The sequence below is a fragment of the Uloborus diversus genome, chromosome 8 (assembly GCF_026930045.1).
Source record: "Uloborus diversus isolate 005 chromosome 8, Udiv.v.3.1, whole genome shotgun sequence".
Taxonomy (NCBI): domain Eukaryota; kingdom Metazoa; phylum Arthropoda; class Arachnida; order Araneae; family Uloboridae; genus Uloborus; species Uloborus diversus.
Window position 1 is genome coordinate 27,820,984 of NC_072738.1, and position 22,165 is coordinate 27,843,148.

General features: G+C 34.0%; 1 protein-coding gene across 1 annotated transcript in view; it reads right to left on the reverse strand.

Moving 5' to 3' along the window:
* Positions 1 to 2,745: 2,745 nt before the first annotated feature.
* LOC129227988 (acetylcholine receptor subunit alpha-like 1) overlaps positions 2,746 to 22,165 on the reverse strand; it is a 294,305-nt gene continuing 274,885 nt past the window's right edge. The window contains exon 3 of the mRNA XM_054862614.1: positions 2,746 to 2,859. Coding sequence (XP_054718589.1) covers positions 2,746 to 2,859 — 114 coding nt within the window. The remainder of the gene's footprint in view (positions 2,860 to 22,165) is intronic.

Here is a 22,165-nt window from a genome sequence, read left to right on the forward strand (position 1 = left end):
AAACATCAATCAGGTAACACATCTAAAGCTTTGCCACCACTTTTCTGAAATGAGACTTTTGCAAAAATACTATTTTTTTCGCCCGACAATTTTGGAACCAAAATGTCGCATAAGTCAGCTCCTCCTATATAGGAGCCTTAATATAAGGGGAACTGACTTATCCGACATTTTGGTTCCGAAACTGTCGGGCGAAAAAAATAGAATTTGTACAAAAGTCTTATTGTAGAAAACTGGTGTCCAAGCTTTAGATGTTGTTGCCTAATTGATGCTTGATTATTTTATTCTGTAGATGAAGACGATTTTATTAATACAAATTTAAAAAAAAATAAGGTGTGAAAATGAGTTTTTTTACAGTAAACGTTTCCCGATGCATTTTTGTTGAATTTGTGAACTAAGTTATCTTTTTAGATCACCTTAAGTGACATTTTACTCAAGTTATCATCAATTACCCTGCTCGACATTGAAAATACAACACCAAGAAGGAGTGGTCAGAAATTGATGAAACTTGGAAAAAAGACAGAGACAGCAAGGAATAATAAATGATTTTAATTTCAAAATGATAGGCAGAATACAGAGCGATAACGGCGTCGGCTCAGTAGGGTGTAGGACCACCGCGGACAGCGATACACGAAGAAACACGTCTAGGCATAGAGTCAATAAGGGAACGGATGGTGTCCAGAGGGATGGCTCTCCATTTCCTTTCAACCATTTGCCACAGTTCGTCTTCTGAATGAGGCAGGGACAGAGTCTGCAAACGGCGTTCAATCACATCCCACACATGTTAGGTCAGGAGAGTATGGTGGCCAGGGAAGCATCTGTGTGCCTTGGAGAGCATGTTGGCAGATGCAAGCACTGTGTGGTCGGGCATTATCCTGCTGAAAAATTGCATTAGGTAGCCCTTGAAGGTAAGGGATTGCCTCCGGCCGCAGCACATTATCCAAGTATCGTTGGGCCGTCACAGTGCCCTGAATACGAACTAGAGGTGATATGGAAATGTACGCAATTGCGCCCCAAGCCATTATGCCACGCTGGCGTGTGGTGGGACGTTCCACAGTTACTGCCGGATTAGATCTGTCTCCACGTCGACGCCGCACACGTATGCGACGACTATCATTGGATAAACAGAAGCGGGATTCATCTGAGAACACGACATTTCGTCATTCTGTCATCCACGTCGCTCTAGTCCGGCACCATACTAAACGTTGCTGTCTATGTTGTGGGGTCAGTGGCAGTCTTCTTAGCGGACGCTGTGATTGCAGACCACGTGCGACCAAACGACGGGAAATGGTTCTGGTTGACACGGGAACATTCCAGGTATCTTGCACCTACTGCAGAATCGAGGAAAAGGTGACTTGTGGGTCTGCTACAGCTTGTCGGTGGATGCGTCGATCCACGCGTTCTGACGTTACTCTGGCTGCCCCTGCATCCCTCAATCTTCTCACATTTCGTTGTTCCAACCATCTTCGGCACAGCCGATGCACCGTACTCACATCCATGTGGGTATCAGCTGCGATTTGACGTACGGACAAATCTCCCCTTCTCAGTCCGATCCCCATACCCCTCGTAAAATCGTCTATCTGCTGGAAATGCCTTTGTTGACATTGGCCTGGCATTCTCTCGTGTTACACGTATCCTCCAAGCCAAAAACAAAATTTCTTCGATAATTCTCCAGTCAGAAATAACGACACGAATATTGCCCATTCTGCAAGTTCCTTCCCTTATATCTTGCTTCACGTGCGTCGGAGAGCTGCGCATTTCACATCATTTACATAACTCAGTGATGTACGTCTGCTCTAAAATTTGCATAAATTTCTGAACACTGCTTCTTTTGGTGTTGCATTTTCAATGTCGAGCAGTGTATTTTACGACATAGCAACCAGCGAATATTATAATCTATTAATAAATACTAGAAACGAGGTTGGAACCAAAATGTCTGATAAGTCAGCCTGTCCTTTTCTAGGGAGCGTTACCAGCCTTGATACACTTTATAAATTCGCTCAGTTAATCTTCAAACTGGGAGCTAAAAATATTTTTCGCAAGAGTGAGAAGGCTGCATTTGTGCCATTTGTGGGTATTCAGAAAAGTTTTTGACAATTTTGCTTAATTTTTTCCAGGAAGTGGATAAAAACCATTAAAATCCCAAATAGTTCTACGGAAATACTCAGTAACGTTTCGAAATTTTTTTTACAGTGTAGGCTTTCCTATTTCCAATTCTTTTACGGTAGTTGATATTCATACGGTCTGTAATGACCCTATTCTTTTAATTCTTGTAAACGATCCTTATAAGGAAACGAATAATCAATACTGAAAATTCAAGGTACTGTTCAACCACGGACTGAATGGAATTGGCAAACGTCCAGTTAAGACTAACCTACTTGAATGAAGGGAAAAATAATATTTGATCCGCGTGTTCCGCTCATTTGAATGATACTCTGCTTAAGTTAGAGGCTAACATACATCTGCAAAAGCGGACAACCCTAAAAACTAATAGATGCGTCCATTTCCGTGTGTAAACCGGATGTTTGCCTTTCCATACATTCCATGGTCAGACAGTACCACGACCGTGTAAACGGCACGGTTAACATCTGTTACATTCAAAACCTGGAGGTTTGACAACACTTTACTTTATTTGCCGAAGCATTGCACGTTACCTAGAATCCCCAGCAAAATACAGTAAGTTATTGTATGGCAACTCTCATTCCTTAGCCTTTACTTGTAGTATGTTGAGACTTTAAAAAGGTTCACTCACTTGTTATAAAGAACAATATCCGGCAGCCATATTTGCTCAGCTGGAACGTACAGTTGACGCACACCGCCATATTCGTCCGGATCCCATTTGAGTTTGTGGTCAGACCATTCCTAAGAAAAAAGTAAAAGAAAAAAGTTCGATTTTTAGAAATATAGTTGGATATACCATACAGTTTACAAATAATAATAATAATAATAAAATATTAAAAAAATCGCTTTTGAAGTTCGTTTTACCGTTGCTAGATATTGTGAACCTGCCACAAAGTGACCTAACTCAAAATTTTGGAAAATCTGATAGACTTCACGCATCAACTAATTACTGGCATTTATCACAATTCTCTACTGCACGTGTTTTTAAGGTAAGACGCTAACTTTATACTTTTTTTCCAGGTTTCATTGCATTTTTTTGACTTTCTTTAATTCTGATGACTCTATAATAGTTCAAAAGAAATACTTAATGGTTTTACGTTCTTATTTTGTGACAGTTAATAACATTAATCATATAGCAGATATGCATTTTATGACTTAGATATAAGGTTATAGGTGGATGAAATCGTGCTCTAAAACAAGGCCTGTAGGCCTTTATTTGCGCAAATTAGCTAAATTCTTACCAGTTTAGTATGTAAAGTAAGATATCAGTAAATAAAAAAAGAAAAATCATCGCAAGCTACTTGAGATTCTGTTTACATGTCGCCAAGTCTAACTAAAAAATCAGATCCTACCTCTGCTCCATACAACACAGGTCTGATGATAACTGAGCTTCCTACAACTGAGTATGAGCTCAACGAATTGAAAAGCATCGTTTATTAAAACTGTGAGATACGTTACCGATCAAGTAAAAATTTTTTTACTGAATGATTTCATTAATTTGACCACTCGCTTTTCCCAGATCCCCTAGCCGTTTTGGATCCGTTTAGACGCAAAGCAAATTTTTAGGAGGGTTCGTTTTTTGTTGACTTTTGTATTCAAAGTAATAATTTACGTTATTTCTTTTTTAATATAAACAACTATTGCTAGAAAAAATTATGAATGTTAATAATACGTATAATTTAAACATAAGCTTTTTTTTTCTACTATAAAATTTAACGTAGCCGCTTTGGGCTAACGTTCCCTGTCTATGTTTATGGCTTGACAAATTTCCGAAATATTCAACCAGGACACCGGATTGCATCCTCCCATAGCGTTGCGAGTATTTAAAAGAGTAATCTTTTAGAGGGGCTGGCTTTTAGAGTATTTTACAGGACAGTTCATTATCAATGCTATGAATAAGTGGTTACTAATGATGAACCAAAAACAAGGGTAATAAGAAATGACACAAGCAGACAAATTTAAAAATTTTGATTCTTACATGTCAATATTTACAAGTTGAGAGTTGTTAGAAAGTTGTTAAGAGAGTTGTTGTTAGAAAGAAGAAACACTTTGAATGAAGAATGAAAAATTGAATAATATTTATATTTACTTTTGATTGGCAAGGACTTTTTAAGAACGGTTTTTTTACTTCCTTTTACAAAAAAGGAAGTATTGTATTCACAAAAAAATACTCACTCAAAAATCGACCTTAATTTCCATTTTACTCACCCCCGAATGAATGTCGAGTTTTTTTTTCAACTCGACCACATGTGGATAAGTGCCTAAGAACGTATTGACAAGCGAAACATCCATTTTGACTTTTCCCGAGTTTATTACAACGAGTTTTCTGGTGACGGCTGTATGTACGTATGTATGTATGTATGTGCGTATGTATGTATGTATGTGCGTATGTATGTCGCATAACTCAAGAACGGTATGTCCTAGAAAGTTGAAATTTGGTACGTAGACCCTTAGTGGAGTCTAGTTGTGCACCTTCCCTTTTGGTGTTTCGGTTGCATTCGGGTGTTTCTAAAGGGGTCTTTTGCCCCTTTTTGGGGGGGAAATCATTGTTAATTTCGATGTAAACTCAAGTGGTGTTATAACTTGGCGGACACTTGGCGATATATCGCCAGTATTTTGGTTACCAAGTTTTGTCACCAACTTGGCGACAAATTTGGCGATTTTTTAAAAAAAAATCTGGTTTTAATTTGACCACATTAAAACCAGATTTGTCAATAATGGGGAAATGACATTAAATTGGAGTAAAATGAAGTCATGTGAATCACACATCAGCTCGTTTCTTTTTAATCTTGTTGTAAAACCCCCCACAAGCGAATCCGATATTATTTTTTTAAGTCAGTGTTATAACTGACAAAGTAATTGTCCTAGACTTTTTTTGGTCACCTGTAATTAAATTTTTCTTTTACCGCGACATGATTAAACCGGCCGGGACACCGAGATTCTCGGGACGGCTACACTGTAAAAAAAATCTGTAAAATTTACGGAAAAAAACTGTCAGCCAGGACGCCAGTTTTCTTCCGTTTATTTTACAGAAATCTTCCGTATTTTTATTATTTATTCAAGCTGATTTATTATTTTATGAAGATTAAAAAATGAAACTATACTTTTATAAATACATTTCAATATTTACTATACTACTACGAAATACATGTATACAAAGGTAAATTTCCGAATATGCCTCTGTAACAGATGACAAAAAAACATAATAATAAAATATTGATTAGGATGCAATGAAATGGAAGTTGCAAACGATTTAAGACTTACTCGCTTTAAATAAATATAAGATCAAAAAACTCGAGCACGAGAACCAAAATCCAAACAGGCGGGCGAAATTTCGAAGAAGAACAAAGTACGCGGTGAGGCGATGGTAACAGTTAACGCTTATAACCGGTTACAGATTCAAAAAAACAGACAAATCCTGTATTTTATTACGAACAGTTTTTTTCTGTAAAAAATACGGATAACTTCTTCAAAATTTACAGTTTTTTTTACAGTGTAGAAAGCCTACCTATGACCAAAATTTTGTACTTGGGGATCTTTTCATCTGAACATGAAGCGTCCTACACAAACTCCGTGTTTTTTTTTACATAGAGATTATTTTGAAAAACTAGGAGCTGAAATAAAGTTTAACTTAATTAGAAGATTTTTGCTAAATAATATATATGATTTTTGCTAAAGAATTTAGAAAATTTTTGCTAGAATATGCTGTGGAAGTTAAATACACTTTGAAATGCTTCAAAGTTAGAAAAAATTGGCTTTCTTTAAGGGGAGTCAGTCCCCTAAATACTTTCAAAAATTCGATTTTTTGATTTTTATATATTTTGGAACTCTATTTCAATACCTTTTTAATGATACAAACTTTTTGATCGTGCTCATATTAGAAGTAAGTTAAAATAAGCTTAAAAAAATGTAAACCTATTTTGATGAGGAATGATTTTCCCCTTTAAATTGCAATATCTCGAAATGGTACATTTGAAACTAAATGTTCATTTTTCTTAGAAACTAAATTTTGTTAGGCTTTGAAATTTTTCCTACCTATTCCATACATCTGACTGCATATACTGAAGTAAAATTTATCTCATATTCGAAAAATATTTTTTATAGAGCTGACTTAGTGTTGCAAAATGGCATTTTTTGAAAAAAAAAATACAGTGACATTAGAATTTTTTTAAAAAACAACTAAGCTTTTTTTTTCCGGAAAATTTTACTTCAGTATAGAGAAAAGAGTCTACTTAAGGTACAGAAAAGATTTCATAACTGTATCTTTAATAGATTGTCAGAAAAAGGTACATGAACCTGTGCAAATTAACATTGACGGTGTAGGGGGTACTGACTCCCTTTAAATCACTAACAAAATTTTGAAATTTTAAATTTAATTCAGAAACATTAGCTTTTACTTTTATCTTCAAACAAAACTTAATTCAGCTCGTATAATCGAGAAATAAGCTTTAGAAAAGGAGACACCAACCATATTTTCAAAAAATCAATAGACATATATAAATCAATTTTCTTCTCATTTTAGAAGGTATGGAGCTCATTTTAACTCAATTCTCCGAAACCACATCGAAGTTACCAGAAGATGAAGAAATAGGTCGTAATAATACCCAGATAAAAAATAGCCGCTTTTAAAATCTCATAAAAATCCCACGAGTCTGGTAAAAGTGGCTGGAATTTTCAGAAATAAAAGTTACCCAAAAAGTTATAAAATAAATTTCTGATAAGGTCAGACTAAGCGAAAGGGATCATTGAATGTAGCGTAACAAGATGTCGTCTTACTGTAGTTTGTTCCAACGAGAAAGAAATATAATTACAACACTTTCAGAAATTATTGTTTGGTGATAGGGTATAGAATTACAAGTTATCTGAATTTTTTTACAATTGTTTCCTGGATTATCAGCGCAAAAGAAATTTCTAATGGAGATTTTTCTAGTTTTGCAGTTCTTAGATGTACAGAGTATTTAAAAAGTTTTAATACGAAAGAGAAAACTATTAATAAAAAAGATTACGGCAGAATTCTTTCTTTCTTTCTTTCTTTTTTTTTTTTTTTTTTTGAGCAATCCTTACTGTCTTAGTGTTTTTACTTGATCGTTGAATGATTTCCGCGTCCTTTGAATTTTGTTTTACTATGCTTACAGTGTAAAAAAATCCGAAACGTTTATATTTCCTTGTAACGTTTCAGAATGTCAATGGTTTTTATCCACTTTCTGAGAAAATCAAGTATCATTGTTAAAAAAATTCCTGAATTGCTTCAAATTGCATGAATGCAGACTTCTCACTGATCTGAAAAATATTTTCAGCTCCCAGTTTGAAGATTAACTAAGCGTATATATATTAAGTGTATCGTTAGTAGTTCGCTTATGGCCCACTCAGACTAGTTTAGCTCCCAAAGGGAGCGAATAACTATGCCCCAAAACCACTTACTGTCGACAATGAAATAATCAAGTATTCCAAATGTGGTAAATACTTAGGAGTATACCTTGACAGGAAACTCACCTTCAAGTATAAACCATCAAAAATTAAAATAGGTACCTTTACGCGGCCTTCTAAATAAGATAAACTCACTAAGTATCAAAAACAAACTTGCCATTTATACCACCATCATCTGACTAGCTATGGTCTACAGCATTCCTGTTTGGGGACATGCTGCTAAAACAAATACTATGATGAAGCTACAAGTAATTCAAAATAAAATACCCTGAAAGATATTTAACGTCATGATACTAATCGTTTGAGACGTAACGACATGGTACGTTTCAAACGATTCTCCTCATAATGACTCCCATATAAGGTATCTCACGGAATTCATTGTCGATATGGCAAGGAACTTTTTCACTCGTTTTACAAACCCCCCAAACCCACTGATCCATGACCAAACCCACTTCACATTTAACCAATGACAATAGTTTCCCATCTGATACAATGCCTATATCTTACCAACTCAAGGGGGAAAAGCACTCTAGGCGCACTCACCCCGCCGTCACCTGTCATATATTCATGCAGTATTACCAACAGATCAATCATGTATAGCAAAAAACGTAACAACAAATATATTGGTAACTCAATCGGAGTATCTGATAAATTAATTCAAAAAAAAAAAAAAAAAGGCTGAACTAAACATAAGAAATTATTCCGCAGTACCGATGAGAACAGGAAAAAAAAAAACGCAACACCTTTTTTTAAGGAGGAAAAATTAAACCATAATGATCTTTATTAAAATTCTCTGGATATTGAATGTTGATTAAGCGACTTGGAGGTGGCCAACCAAGTTAAAAATGAAACCAAATCAATGATCGCGGTTGATAGGGATGTTATAGAAGACAAAAGGATTGCCAGAAAAGTGATAATAGGTATTTTGAGAAATAGCTTTAGCGACAGAAAGCGTTAGAAGGATTTTAAAAGGTGCGTGGGACAAAGAGAGGAAGTGGAAAGTCCAAATATTTTGTTATTAGCCCAAAAAAGTTACACAAAACATTACTTTTAATGGACACATTGTAAAATTGCTAATGAGCCGCAACGGTTGAAGAAAAGTAATGAAGAAAGCAGAAAGTGAAAAGGTTCGAAATTGAGATTGATTGTGAGTTAAAAATTTGAAGAAGAATGTAATTTAAATAATATTTTAAAAAACTAAAAAAACACGCTTTAGTAGCAAAATGAACTAAAAAGTTAAAAAGAATCTTTGGATGACAAGTATCTAAGTAACTGACCAAACACTTAATTTCACTTTAATAAAAAAAAACGTGGGTCTGCCTAGTTACATTTTTGCATGGATAACAAGTGGAAGAAATTTAAGACAACTGATAAGAAGCCCCCCCCCCCCCCACGCTTTTTTCTATTACAGTAAAATTAAGTTTTTGGTCAATTACTTTATATACTTGTCATCCAAAGATTATTTTTAACTTTTTAGTTCATTTTGCTACTAAAGCGTGTTTTTTTAGTTTTTTAAACTATTATTTTAGTTTTTACTTTTTAATTCATTTTGTTTATTTCTGAAAAATATAAAGTCCTTATTGCTGTTTTTTTTTTCAAATAAGATTTAGATACTAAATATTGCTAACACTTGTAACTCTCAAATGAAATCTTTGTGCGTGTGTTCGATTTTTATAAGGGAATGTATCTTAGTATTCTCTTGTATTATTTGCATCAGACATTTTGAACGCTTTCTGGTAAATTCTTGTGCAAGCATTGTTACACTCCTCAGCTCTGATTTTTACGTTGTAAGTAATTCTAATAAGCCACTGGTTATTTGTCCAAAGGAAAGTTGGGCCCACAAACATACAAGTTAAGCTAATAAAAGCGTAATTATTAGAATAAACTTATAACTTATCGTTAATAAATTAATTTGATTATAGAATATTGCATTGTCATCGGGTCTGAGGTTGCATTGCAAATTTTAAAAGAATCCGATCACAAGAAGTTGGCGAACATTGAGTTGCAAGATTATAAATTTAATTTCGGTGTATACGGGATTAGAACGCACGCAAAATGATTCCTGGAGGTGGCCGTCAGCGAAGACCTGCGCCTTAGACCGATCGGCTACGAACGCTTATAAAGTGGTGGAATTTGCTAATAGTAACAAGCCACTAGCTCTTAGTCCAAAGGAGAGTTACTCACAAACATACAGTTTGAAGCTAATAAAAGCGTATGAAAAAAAAGCGATTTTATCACGAGTGCATCAATACAATGTTCCAAACTGCTCCGCGTTCAAAATAACGGTCGTTCACTTTTTACGTAAATGAACGGATTCGTTCATTTTAAGAACTCGTTCTTTTTGACCCGTTCGTTCATGAACGAACGACACATCCCTTCTTCGAACGCGTTTCACTCAAAACTTGAAAATGTCCACTTACATCCCTTTGCTTTTCACTGCCTCAATTGCGTGCGTGATTACTTTTCTATGAATTTATAAAATGTGTCAAAGACTTTTCGAACACCCTCATTTAAAAGACAACGATCGTCCTTGAACCTAAAACGTGCTGGCTTTGTTTGCTGTTTTAATCTCCTTCGCACATTGCAAGAGAGACTCACCGGAAAGGGTCAAGAGTTTGAACACATAACACCGGTAGTTGTTAAATTGTATTTGTTGGTATGGTATAATAAATAGGACTGGTAGGAAAATAATAACGTATGTTCATAAACTAGTAATGGTTCAATACTCATTATAACTGTTTTGAATTTTTAATTTATCGTTTTTCTTGTTTGATGATTGCTCCATGTATTCTGAATAACATTTAAACTATTGCAGCTAATTACTTTTTTTTTATAAAATGATATTTAAAATGAATCAACAATATGAAGTGTAGTATGTGCAGTAGGGTTGGTGCATTAGTTGTGGCCACTGTATCAGCGGTGGCCAGTTTCATATTCAAACCAGAAATAATAAGAATATTGAACTAATCTTAAACTAATCTTAAAGTTTGTTTTATAATCTGAGTAGCATTTCTCAAAACTTTCGCTGTGAGAGGTCCAGAACGTTTCCTCTGTCTAGATGCAGGATGCACTTGGGCGAGGATTGGTGAATTTGTTACTGTTTATTAAGAGAGTTTCTTCTTAATCTACTTACAGCAGCAATAGTTTTGTATATTTTAAGCTATTGTAAAGTTTTTCTTATCAAGCTAAGATAAAGTTTTAATGTGAGTGCCTTACTTTTCTTTATTTTGTAACTTACCTGCAAAAATTAGTCTGTCCAAAATTGAATCACGGAGCCGTATATTTTGCTAGTTTTGGCTATAGTTATGGCCACAAATAGATTACATATTGTTCCAGTAGTGGCCATGCAAAATATTTTAAGTATACTGTGAAAATCTATTGCAACGTTATCGAGGGAAACACAATTCCTTTCTCAAATGTATAAAGTTTAGAATTGTATAGTCCAAATGCTAATATAAACCATCATTATTTCTGCTTTATGGCCAATGAAAGGAAAGAAACTTTTTGACGTTGTAGCACAGTTGTCACTTTAACCAATTTAAACTGTATTGAAATAGTAAGACTCATAGTGCATCTACATCTATGATTTTCTTTTTCTTTTTTCGATTAAATGTCTAAAAACTTTAAAATGGAACCAACGACACATTTTTGTTTCGATAAATTTATTAGAGGAATCTTTTTTTTAGCTTTAATAAACCGATTAATTTTTGTCTACGTTCTATCAGAAACGGAGATATTGACTTTTGTATGAGTATAATAAGTTGTAATAATAAGAAAACTTGAAATCAAAATGCATTTTTTGAAATGATTTTTTTAAGGACATATGCACGCTTTCAAAAGTGAGAACTCAAAGTATTCTCGTTCCATTTTTGACACCTTTTTTGTGTATAATATATCGCTAGAATATGAAGGTTTAAACTAAAGATGCATTTTTTCGAAATGAGTTTCTGCTAAATTAGGTGACTATTAAAATCTTTTATTTTTGTAACACTTTTCAGACTTCGACTTAATACTGGTTGCTAAGAGATATACCAAAATGTTAATTATAATGGCACGTTGTTTTTGTTTATAGTCTATTCTTACAATACTTGTAGTAAATTTTTCAATAACGTTGCAAAAGCTGCTTCAGTAAGCTTTAAAATTTTTTATATTCAACATATTTTCAAATAAACATTCACTAAGTGAAAAACAATAAGATTTTTTAATTGGGCCTTTTTACTGCATTTTTGAAGTTTTTGGACATTTTCGTACAAAATAATCACATTTGTTTATGAACGTTTTGGAAACTATTGTTTAAAAATGCATTTAATTGATTATTTTTATTTAAAATATATTTAAATATGTAATTATAGTGCTCATAAACATAGTTTTTCAACGAAAAGCTTCGAACGTGTTCAGATTTCTTGACCAATTTAAAAAACTTTTTGTATAATATTCGTTAAATAATGTCTTTCAAAAAAGCAAAAAATACTTTTTAACAGAAAAAAATGTTTCATACTTAATTTCTCACTGAGTTGAAAATGTCGTACAGTGGAGGATTAATTCATATTTTACGGAGGAAATTTAGTATGTGACGGAAAATTTGAAAATAAAGCAATTAAGAAGTAGACTCTACTAAAAATAATACCAGAAAAAGACAGAGAAGATACTGATGCTTTAACTAGTGATTTAATTGAATCAGCTGGGACAGTATTGGTAAACTTACTTTAATCGGTGAATGTCTTATTGTTTAGTATGAAAATAAGTTTTTTTTTTGGTGTAATAGTTGCTGAAATAAAGGCTTCTAATTATGATGTGAGTGTTATGCTGAAAAGTGGTCCCTTAGGGTGAAAAAGGTAAAGAAAAGATTGTGAGGAACTGCGGATGATGTCATGCAGTTACAGACAACCTAAAGCTACAAAGAAAGGTTGGACAAGTATTATTTTCTTATTATTGAAAAATATTTATTTACCGTTAACTATTCCATTACTACTACTGATTCATATTTATTAAAATGAATAAGCATCCAAAAAATATTGCTATTCTTTTATTACATGTTTTCTGTAATTTTATGTCTACACTGTAAAAAAAAAATCCAAAACGTTAAAGAGTATTTCCATGTAACGTTTCGGGATTTCAATGGTTTTTATCCACTTCTTGGAAAAATCAAGTATCATTGTCAAAAATTTTCCTCAATTGCTACAAGTGCGCGAATGCAGATTTTTCACTATTGTGAAGAATAACTATAGCTCCCAGTTTAAAGATCAGCTGAGAGGATTTATAAACTGTATCAGCTTCAGTTCGATTGTAGATCGACTTAGCCGATTGTACTTCCATTTGGAAGCGAATAAGTCCGTGGGCTATGTAGGCTTACAAGAATTGCAGGCGGGTGAAGGCCCTGATACTTGCTTGCAGTTCTGCTATAGTTTTAGGCCATGTATGGCATACTGCTTTTGAAACTTCCATGTTAAACCAGGAAGGTGCCAAGCAATTATATTATAACTATTTAAGTTTACTCTATAGTTCTAGAAACTCGACTGGCTTTAAACGGGAAGCTTTCTGAATTTTTCAGGAGGCTTCCAGAATCATTTCAAGAAGGTTTCTGAATTTTAGCGGAAAACGTTCCTGATTTTCTCAAGATATGTTACTGACCAAAATTGGGCACATCAGCTGCCCATTATTTTCCAGGAACGTTTCTGAATCGTTTTTACATTGTAATATTGAACTTAGAGTTTAATTCTTAGGCAAAAAATTTTTTACTGCACTGTAAAAACGATTCAGAAACGTTCCTGGAAAAAAAATTGGCAGCTGATGGGACCAATTTCTGCCACTTACATACCTTGCAATGGTCCGGAACGTTTTTCTGCTATATTCAGTAATCTTCCACAAATTATCCCGAAAGCCCTTGAAAAAAATCAGAAATCTTCCCGTCTGAAGCTAATTGTGTCTCTGGTACTTAAGGATAAACTTCAATAGGTATAATAGTTTATCTCCTTCCTGATTTATTACGAAAGTTTCATCAGCAGTACTGCAAAAATAGCCCACGCTAAGACAAAACTGCTTCAAATTAACCAGAATTTTACTCGCCCACGATTCTTGCAAAGCAATGTAGTCCATACCTCTTTCTCCCTTTGGGAGCTTAATCAGCATGAACAAGCCGCAATTTAGCTTAAGCCGATACGCTTTATAAATACGCTCAGTTAATCTCTGAACTGGGAACTAAAAATATTTTTCACAGCAGTGAGGAGTCTTCATTTGTGCAACTCAAAGCAATTCAGGAAACCTTTTGACAATGATACTTGATTTTTCCAGGAAGTGGATAAAAACCATTAAAATCCCGAAGCATTACACGGAAATATTCAGTAACGTTTCGGAGTTTTTTTTTTACAGTATGGCCACAACTGGAACATTAGGTGGCCACAACAGCTCATAGGTGGCACCAACTGGTGAAAATTACTTTTTTTTTAGCTGATTTGATTTCCGTTCTTTTTCTTTATTTAATTTCTTATGAGTTTATACGAGGCGTGTTTTTAAAGTAAGTTCCGTTTTTATATAAAAAAGGAACGAGTACAGATAGAGCTAAGTAATTTAGTGCACAAAAATCTACCACCCTTACGCTATTTTTCGACATTGCTCCCGTGATTTTCCAAGCATTTGTCATAGCGTGGTACAGGTTTTTGTATACCTATTCGTACAAAGTTACCGCCCGTTTAGTCAACCATGAGGACTCTTACAGGGCTTTGGCTGGGGCGTTTTTGAACATCCTCTGGTCTGCCCTCACCTCGCTCGCAGCATCTTTCATTTGTTTCGGCATCGAAAGTCTTCTCAAGGTGGTCTGTGGCACAACAGTAATAATGAGCTCAGACAACATGTTATCCCATGGCTGACTACACAGGCGGCAATTTTCTATGAATAGGTATACAAAAACCTGTACCACGCTATGACAAATGTTTGGAAAATCACGGGAGCAATGTCAAAAAATAGCGTAAGGATGGTAGATTTTTGTGCAATAAATTTCTATGCTCTATCTGTACTCGTTCTTTTTTTATATCAAAACGGAACTTACTTTTAAAATACGCCTCGTATTTATGTTAAAGAGGTTTTAATTCTGGGGAAAAAAAAGACATATATTTAAATGCTATTGTGTGTCTTCAAGAGGAACTGGATCCCTTAGAACTTTCTTTTGGCTTAAAGGTGGACACAATTGGTGCGCCTACCCTATGTTGCTCAAACCTCACTTTAACAGTATTTAAGTTCAACCTTTTTCCACAAACGATGTAGATATAGAGCTCTAGTAACGAAAGATATCATTTTCTGTTTAATACAACGCTTAAACACCCCGCTTTACAAAGTTGAATAAATACTGATGCAGCAACTGAATTGTTTATTAAATAAAATACTATGTTAGACCAATTTGGCAGAACCCAAAACTTTGCTATGGTAACCCTAGCCGCACAACAATGACAAATCCGATCCCAAATGGCTAAACTTAAGATGTTGCGTCGGTCATTTATGTAGCGACTTTAATAATAGTCAATGAGCGAGTAGCGCTCTTGACGTCATCAGCAATGAAACTCGCGCCACGACATGACAATTTGATAATATGTTTTAGTAACATTTGACATGCAGGGAAAGGCTTTATTTCGACAAGGCTGAACTGGATCTGGTCACTTAACTGTTTTACTGGTAAGACTCATTTTAGGGGAATGAAGAAACGAAAAAGTGGTCAACAATGAACGCTATCTACTGGAGTTTTGGGTTAATCCATAGGAGTTAGGTTTAAATTTCAAGTATCAAAATATCACCAAACAAACTTATTTCAAATGTAAAAGCAATTTTCACCCGTCATATCTTGACGGGTGATTTTCTAGTGCAGGTCGTTCTCCAGAAAACGTAACTTTTGAATGCAAATATTTTTCCATTTTGAAACCTTTTGTTTTCTTTTTTTTTTCATTCTTTCATGAAGGTGTTACCTGCTAGAAGTAATTATAAACAATGGTCCAGCTAGTTCCATTTATTTTACTCATTAATAAAAAATATAATAAAATGCCTTGTTCACGGAAATAGAAAACAAAAAAATGAAAGAACTTTTAATATTTAAAAATCGAGACCAATTTGATATCAAATTAGTAATTTTGTTAATTGAGGTGCAAACAATCAGCTATTTAATGATTAGTGGGAATATAATACTAAGTTCTCTTAATTAAAGTACGGCTTATTTAATCGTTTCAAATGTGTGTTAAAAACAGTATTTAGTAAATTTGAGGATATACTGGCAATTTATCATTTTGGTAGATTGCATATTATTGATGTATTTCCTCTCCATCATTTATTTTCACCTCAGAAATAATGACATTTTCACGGAGGTGAGGAATTTTCCATTAATAAAGGCCTAATAGATATATTTTTCAGGGAATGTTTTATCGGTATTGCTATAATCTGCATATGTTAAGCATATAAAAACATGTTCACTTCTTTTTTTACATTAATATATATCTCTGAACTTCAAGTTCACGGAGGTAAGAAGCCAGAAGAACCACACTAAGTTTTTAAAGCAAAATCTATCTTCTTGCTCTTCGACAAAAATCTCACAACTTCAACTATGGCTGAGACAAACAAGGGGGCGCCCTTGTATCATGGAAAATAAAATTTGATGTCATTATTGCCACGTGTTAATGAGAAATGGCGTTTTGTATTTAGGTAACGGAGGTGAGAATTTATTGTATGACATGACTCCTTGTCCTACTAAAACAAACTAAAACACAATATTAAAAAATTAAATATACTTAAACAATTAGTATTTGACACACTTGTGAAAGGAATAATAAATAATTAAGTATATATACTTTTAATTAAACAAGTCATTAAGCAACATGAACAGTCACACCAGGTGCGTGACACGCCACGGAGGTGAGAATTCACATATTGTGAACCAAAAATATACCAAAATAAAAAGTATTATTAAAAAATTGTTGGCAAATGTAAATAGATATATTTTTGATGAAATTAAAAGTCATTGTTCAACGAATTGTTCCTCAAAAGTTTTGCTGTAAAAGCCATGTGACAGAAAAGTTACACTCTTTGAAGAATGACCCGTACGTAATAAACTCCAAGCTGATTTCAAACTATTCTACATGAAAAAAAAAAATGTTCTCGCAAATAAGAATTACTCATTTCATAAGTAAATGGAAATCTCCTCTTCTGTCATTCCATCAAAGTAATGATCGTTATCGCAAGAGTAACGAAATCTGGCAACCATCTGAGGATCGCTAACCTGCTAGGCAAAATGAAACGCAATAAAATCTAGATAAACTCATAAAACTAACAGGTTCTTGGAATAAGGGCAAAAAGTATTAGTAACTGTGAACGTTAACTGTGACTGTTATTCTGCGGAGAAAGTGGAAGCAATCAAGAAGCAGGGCTACGTATTTATAAAATGGCGAAATGCTTTTATGTCCAGCCTGAATTTCGTATTAGGGAAAAGAAAAATGGCGACGCGCTTCTAAATGATCATTAATGTCTGGATGGAAAACGCGTAACTGAATTTAATGGTTGGCGAAGACGGGGAGGATCCAAATTCCAAGAAATCTAGGACAATAAATATTTAAATAGGTAGTTAGAGCTTTCATTAAGACTGATTTGAGCCATTTTGGTCAGTTACTGTTTTATTATTAGTTTAAAGGACGGGTTCTGCTGTTATGTTTCGATGTGAAATTGAAGGAGAGAATTGATTTTAATCATTTTTGCTCATATTGAAGAGCGTATGCTGCTTCATTTTGATTTGTACCGTTCTGGATTTTATGGAAGTTGTGGTGAATACTTTAGCTCCGTTTATTCATAGCCGTAAGTGATATTTTGTCAGAACGCTACTTTCTTATACAGTAAAAAGTCTGAATTCATAAATTTGTGAGCAATGAAATATCAGTATTATTCTGATTCCTAGAAAACCGCCCGTCAAGGTATGACGGGTGAAAATTGCTTCAACATTTAATCGATGCCATTGCCTGCTTCGTGATATTTTGATAGTTAAAATTTTAACCCTAACTCCAGTAGATTAACCCCAAACTCTAGTAGGTAGCGTTCATTGTTGACCACCTTTGTCGAATCTTCATTCTCCTAAATTGAGCCTTAATAGTAAAAGAGTTAAGATACCTGAAACAGTTCAGTCTTGTCACAATAAAGCCTTTCCCTGCATTTTAAACATAGCTAAGAATTATTATCAAATTATCATGTCGTTGCGCGAGTTTCATTGTTGATGACGTCAGGAGCGTTACTCGATCATTTACTGTGATATATATGAAGATGTTAAGTTTTACGTCTGTATTTTGATTACACTGTATAACGCGAAAAATTACTTGTGTAAGCAAATATGGTTTTCTGTATATTTGTGGCTAAAAATAACCACTATAAAAATCGTTTTTTTTTACTTACCTGGCACCATTTTCTCAAAAGTTCATATTTTATGTGTGTGTGTGTTTCTTTCTTTTTTTTATGGTACATTTGGAGTTTATATTCTTTTCCTCACCCTGAAGTTTTTGAAAATGTTTATTGTATTTAAATTCAAAGGCTTCAAAAAAAAAAAAAAAAAAAAGCCTGAAGATCCATAAACGTTTTTAATTTAATCGAATTTTAACTTTGATTTCCCGGGGTAAAAATGTACTTAACTAATAGCGCTTGGTACATAGCTGATTAGTTTTTGTTCGGAGAATTTGTTCGTATTTTATTACTACAGCTATATTCTTTAGTTTATACTGATTGTAACAACGTTCTACATATAAATTAAAGTTTGTTTCATTATTTCTATTTTGGAATAAATACCTCATAGTTATCTCTGCAACACAAACAATTTTTTTATCGAGTTAAACCGGTGTTAAACAATATTGCTCTGTCTGGTATGCCTTTCAAACAAATAAATAAATGCCCTTTAAACACATTATGTAGAATTTCATTATAATTGAATAGTTAAGCTTGAATACGACTTTAGAATATAGTTCAATTATCATTTTTGAAAAATACTTCAGTTGATTTCAGAATTACCTTTGTGCAAGCAGGAAGTTTAATTGCATTAGATTATAATGACATAACGACGTAATAGTTTGTCTGATAGTTAAATTCATTATCATGCTAATTAAATCCCCCCCCCCAGATAGCTATTAATGGAAATTGTTTTTTTCTTAAAAAAAATATTTTTAATTATTTTCTGCTCAGAATCACGGTTTGTGGAAATTAATTTGTCTTGAAAGTTATTTAAAATAGAGGAATTAGAAATTTGGTAACTACAGGTATTTCTTTTCTTCGGAAGGTCTTCGGATCGAGAGTTTTTAATCAGCTTTCCTATTCGTAGGACTTTGTTGGTGCAGTTTTGGTTGTGAAATCTTTGTTGCATATTTAAAATATTAGTACCAATCGAGAGACCGATTTTTTCTATGCATGTTGCAATTCGTTTGGTGCTTAAAAGTTAGATTCACAGAACTGTAGTTAAAAACTTTTTAAGTATGTTTTAAATACCATTCAAAGCCTTCATTCAAAAGATTGGTTCAGATTTCATTGTTTGAAGAAAAGGAGAGAAAACTCAGTCATACAAAATTTTTATCTGTTGGCAGTTCTAGGAAATTGAAAAATCAATACGTGTGTGAAAGAACCTACAGTCGACTCCCGCTACAACGCGATTCGACCAACGCGAAATGGCTATAACGCGAATTTTTTTACCAGTAACGAATTTTAGAGCTGATGCGAATTCCTCGACCACAACACGAATCTTTTTTTTTTTTTTTGGAAGGAAGTATCAGCTTCGTTATTGACTAGTAATTATTGATTTCGTGAATGTTATTACATCCGTTTAGCGTCAGTGACAGCGCAAGTTCCCACAATGCGTAAATAACCACTCAGCTTCTTTCTTTTTTTTTTTTCGTGCAAATATTAAAGCTGATAAAATATAATAGCACCTATGGGCGCTGTTTCATCCAAAGTTTCTAAAGATGGGAAGAAAAAGAAAGTTTCTGACAAAAAAAAAAAAAAAAAAAAGGTTAAGATGCTCGATGTGCTTGAATAACTACAAAACGTCAACGGTAGCATGACAATAAGTGTGAGTTCAGAATTTAGGTTCAGTATTGAAGTTTCCAGAGTAATGGCTAAGCAAAGTAAATATTATGAAAATGGAAGCTATTCTTGGATTGTGGGTTATAGAGGTCAAGAATTGGGGCTGTTGTCATAAATGGAAACATTATAAAAGAAAAGGAGAAGCAACGGTATTTAAAAATGTATCAGAGAAGAATAACAATCTGATCATGGAGCATAAATCATTACCATCTTCATTTTTTACCTCATAAATATTATCACTGTAGCTACTGTACAGTTTTTTTCTGCAGCATTTTTATTACTTCCTTTTACAAAAAAGGAAGTATTGTATTCGCAAAAAAATTTTCACTCAAAAATCGACCTTAATTTTCATTTTGCTCACCCCCGAATTAATGTTGAGTTTTTTTTTTCGACCTGACCACACGTGCATATATACCTAAGAACGTATAGACGCCCGAAATATCCATTTTGACGATTTCCGAGTTAATTACAATAAATTTTCTCATGCCGTCTGTATATACGTATGCGTATGTGTGTATGTGTGTATATATGTCGTATAACTCATGAACGGTGTGTCATAGAAAGTCGAAATTTGGTACGTAGACTCCTAGTGGGGTCTAGTTGTGCACCTCCTCTTTTGGTTGCATTCGGGTGTTTCTAAAGGGGTCTTTTGCCCCTTTTTGGGGGGAAATCATTGTTCATTTCGATGTAAACTCAAGTGGTGTTACAATTTGGCGGACACTTGGCGAATTATCGCCAATTTTTTGGTCGCCAAGTTTTGTCGCCAACTTGGCAACAAAGTCGAAGATTTTATTTTTTTAATCTGGTTTCTTTTACCACTGTTGGTGATATTTAGAGAGTAATTTTTTGTCTCACATTAAAATTGCCAATAATAGGAAAATGACATAAAATTGGAGTAAAAAGAAGTCATGTGATGCCCACATCAGCTCGTTTATTATAACATTTTCTGTTTTTCGCCCTATTGATCATTCGTTTTTTGCATCTTAGGGTATTTTATATCGAGTAACTCAGCTTTTATAATTTTCAAATACGGTAAAAGTTCAGTTCTTGGTGTTGGAAACTGCAATGAAAAGTAGAAGAATGCTTGAAAGGAATTTTAGGGGTGTTTATAAGTGCCTAAAGAATTTGGTGTGCTTGCAGTACAATTGTAAACTTTTCCAAAACGCAAAAAATCGACCATCGCGATTAGTTTGGAACGCATTTCTCCCGCATGTCGGGACACGCTTCTATTACCTGACAACACGTTTGTTGCATCAGAGGACTGCAAGAATGTACTAAAATAAAGCAACTGATTTTCTATGAAAAGTGTTTAGAAGAGAACCTAGCAAAACTTTCCCCTAAAGCATTAAATTTCGAGAGAGTGAGGGTTTAAAAGCAAAGTTTTTTTTAAAAAATAAGGGGCGCAATATTAATCCATATGTATCAAAGTTTTTATTAATTACTACAATTTTAGTTCCCATCACAGGGAAACTCTTCTGTTTTTTTTTTCTTCTCATTCATGACTGAAAAAATCGCCATGGAGCAAGTGAACTAAGAAATGGTTTGCTGCGAAACCCTAACAAACTTTTCTAACAAAAACCTCCCCTAAAGTGGTAAATTTAAAGTGCGCGAGGGTTTAAAATTAAAATATTTTTCAAATTATAAAGTGACGCAATATTTACCCATAAGTATCAATGATACCATAAATTAATACAGTTTTGTTCCCCAGTACTTTAAAAATCTGCTGAATATTTATCCAATCATGACTGAAAAGAATCAGCCGTGAAGCAAGTGAACTTAGAAATTTATACCTTATGAATTTCATGAAATAAAATACCTGATTTGTGGCGAAAACAATTCACGAAAAGCAGCATACAAAATTTTTCGCCTGAAGCACTAAATTTCAAGAGAAGGTGAGTTCAAAAGTAAAATATGTTTTAAAATATAAAGTGACGTGATATTTACCCATAATTATCAATGCTACCATAAATTTGCTAACCAACTTTTGTTCGCCCGCACTTTAAAAATCTTCTGAATTTTTGTCCACTCATGACTGAAAAGAATCAACCATGAAGCAAGTGAACTTAGAAATTTATTCTTAAAAAAATTCATAAAATAAAACACCTGATTTGTAGCGAAAACAATTCACGAAGAGCAGCAAACAAAATTTTCCGCCTGAAGCACTAAATTTCAAGAGAGCAAGGATTATTGAATCGATGGTTCCAGAGACTTACTTCTGTAGAAACAATGTTTATAATACCGTCCCACGCTTTCAAATCGAAAGCACCTGTCTTACAAACAGGGAGGAAATTCCTTCGAGCGGGGGATGTTTCGAACGATGACAAAGATGAGATACTCTGGTTGCTCCTGGCAACCGTGCTCAGGTAATATCAACAGGTGGTGAATGGAATTTCAGGCCGCAATGTCAACTGTTGCACTCTCAATGTACATCTTCATTTTTAATTGGCTTAATTTCCGTGCTGTGCGTTTTCCACTTGGTTTTATTTTTCCTAGAGAGCTAATTTAATCCGTTCATTGCTCTGTCGTTTAGTGAATGGTTTGT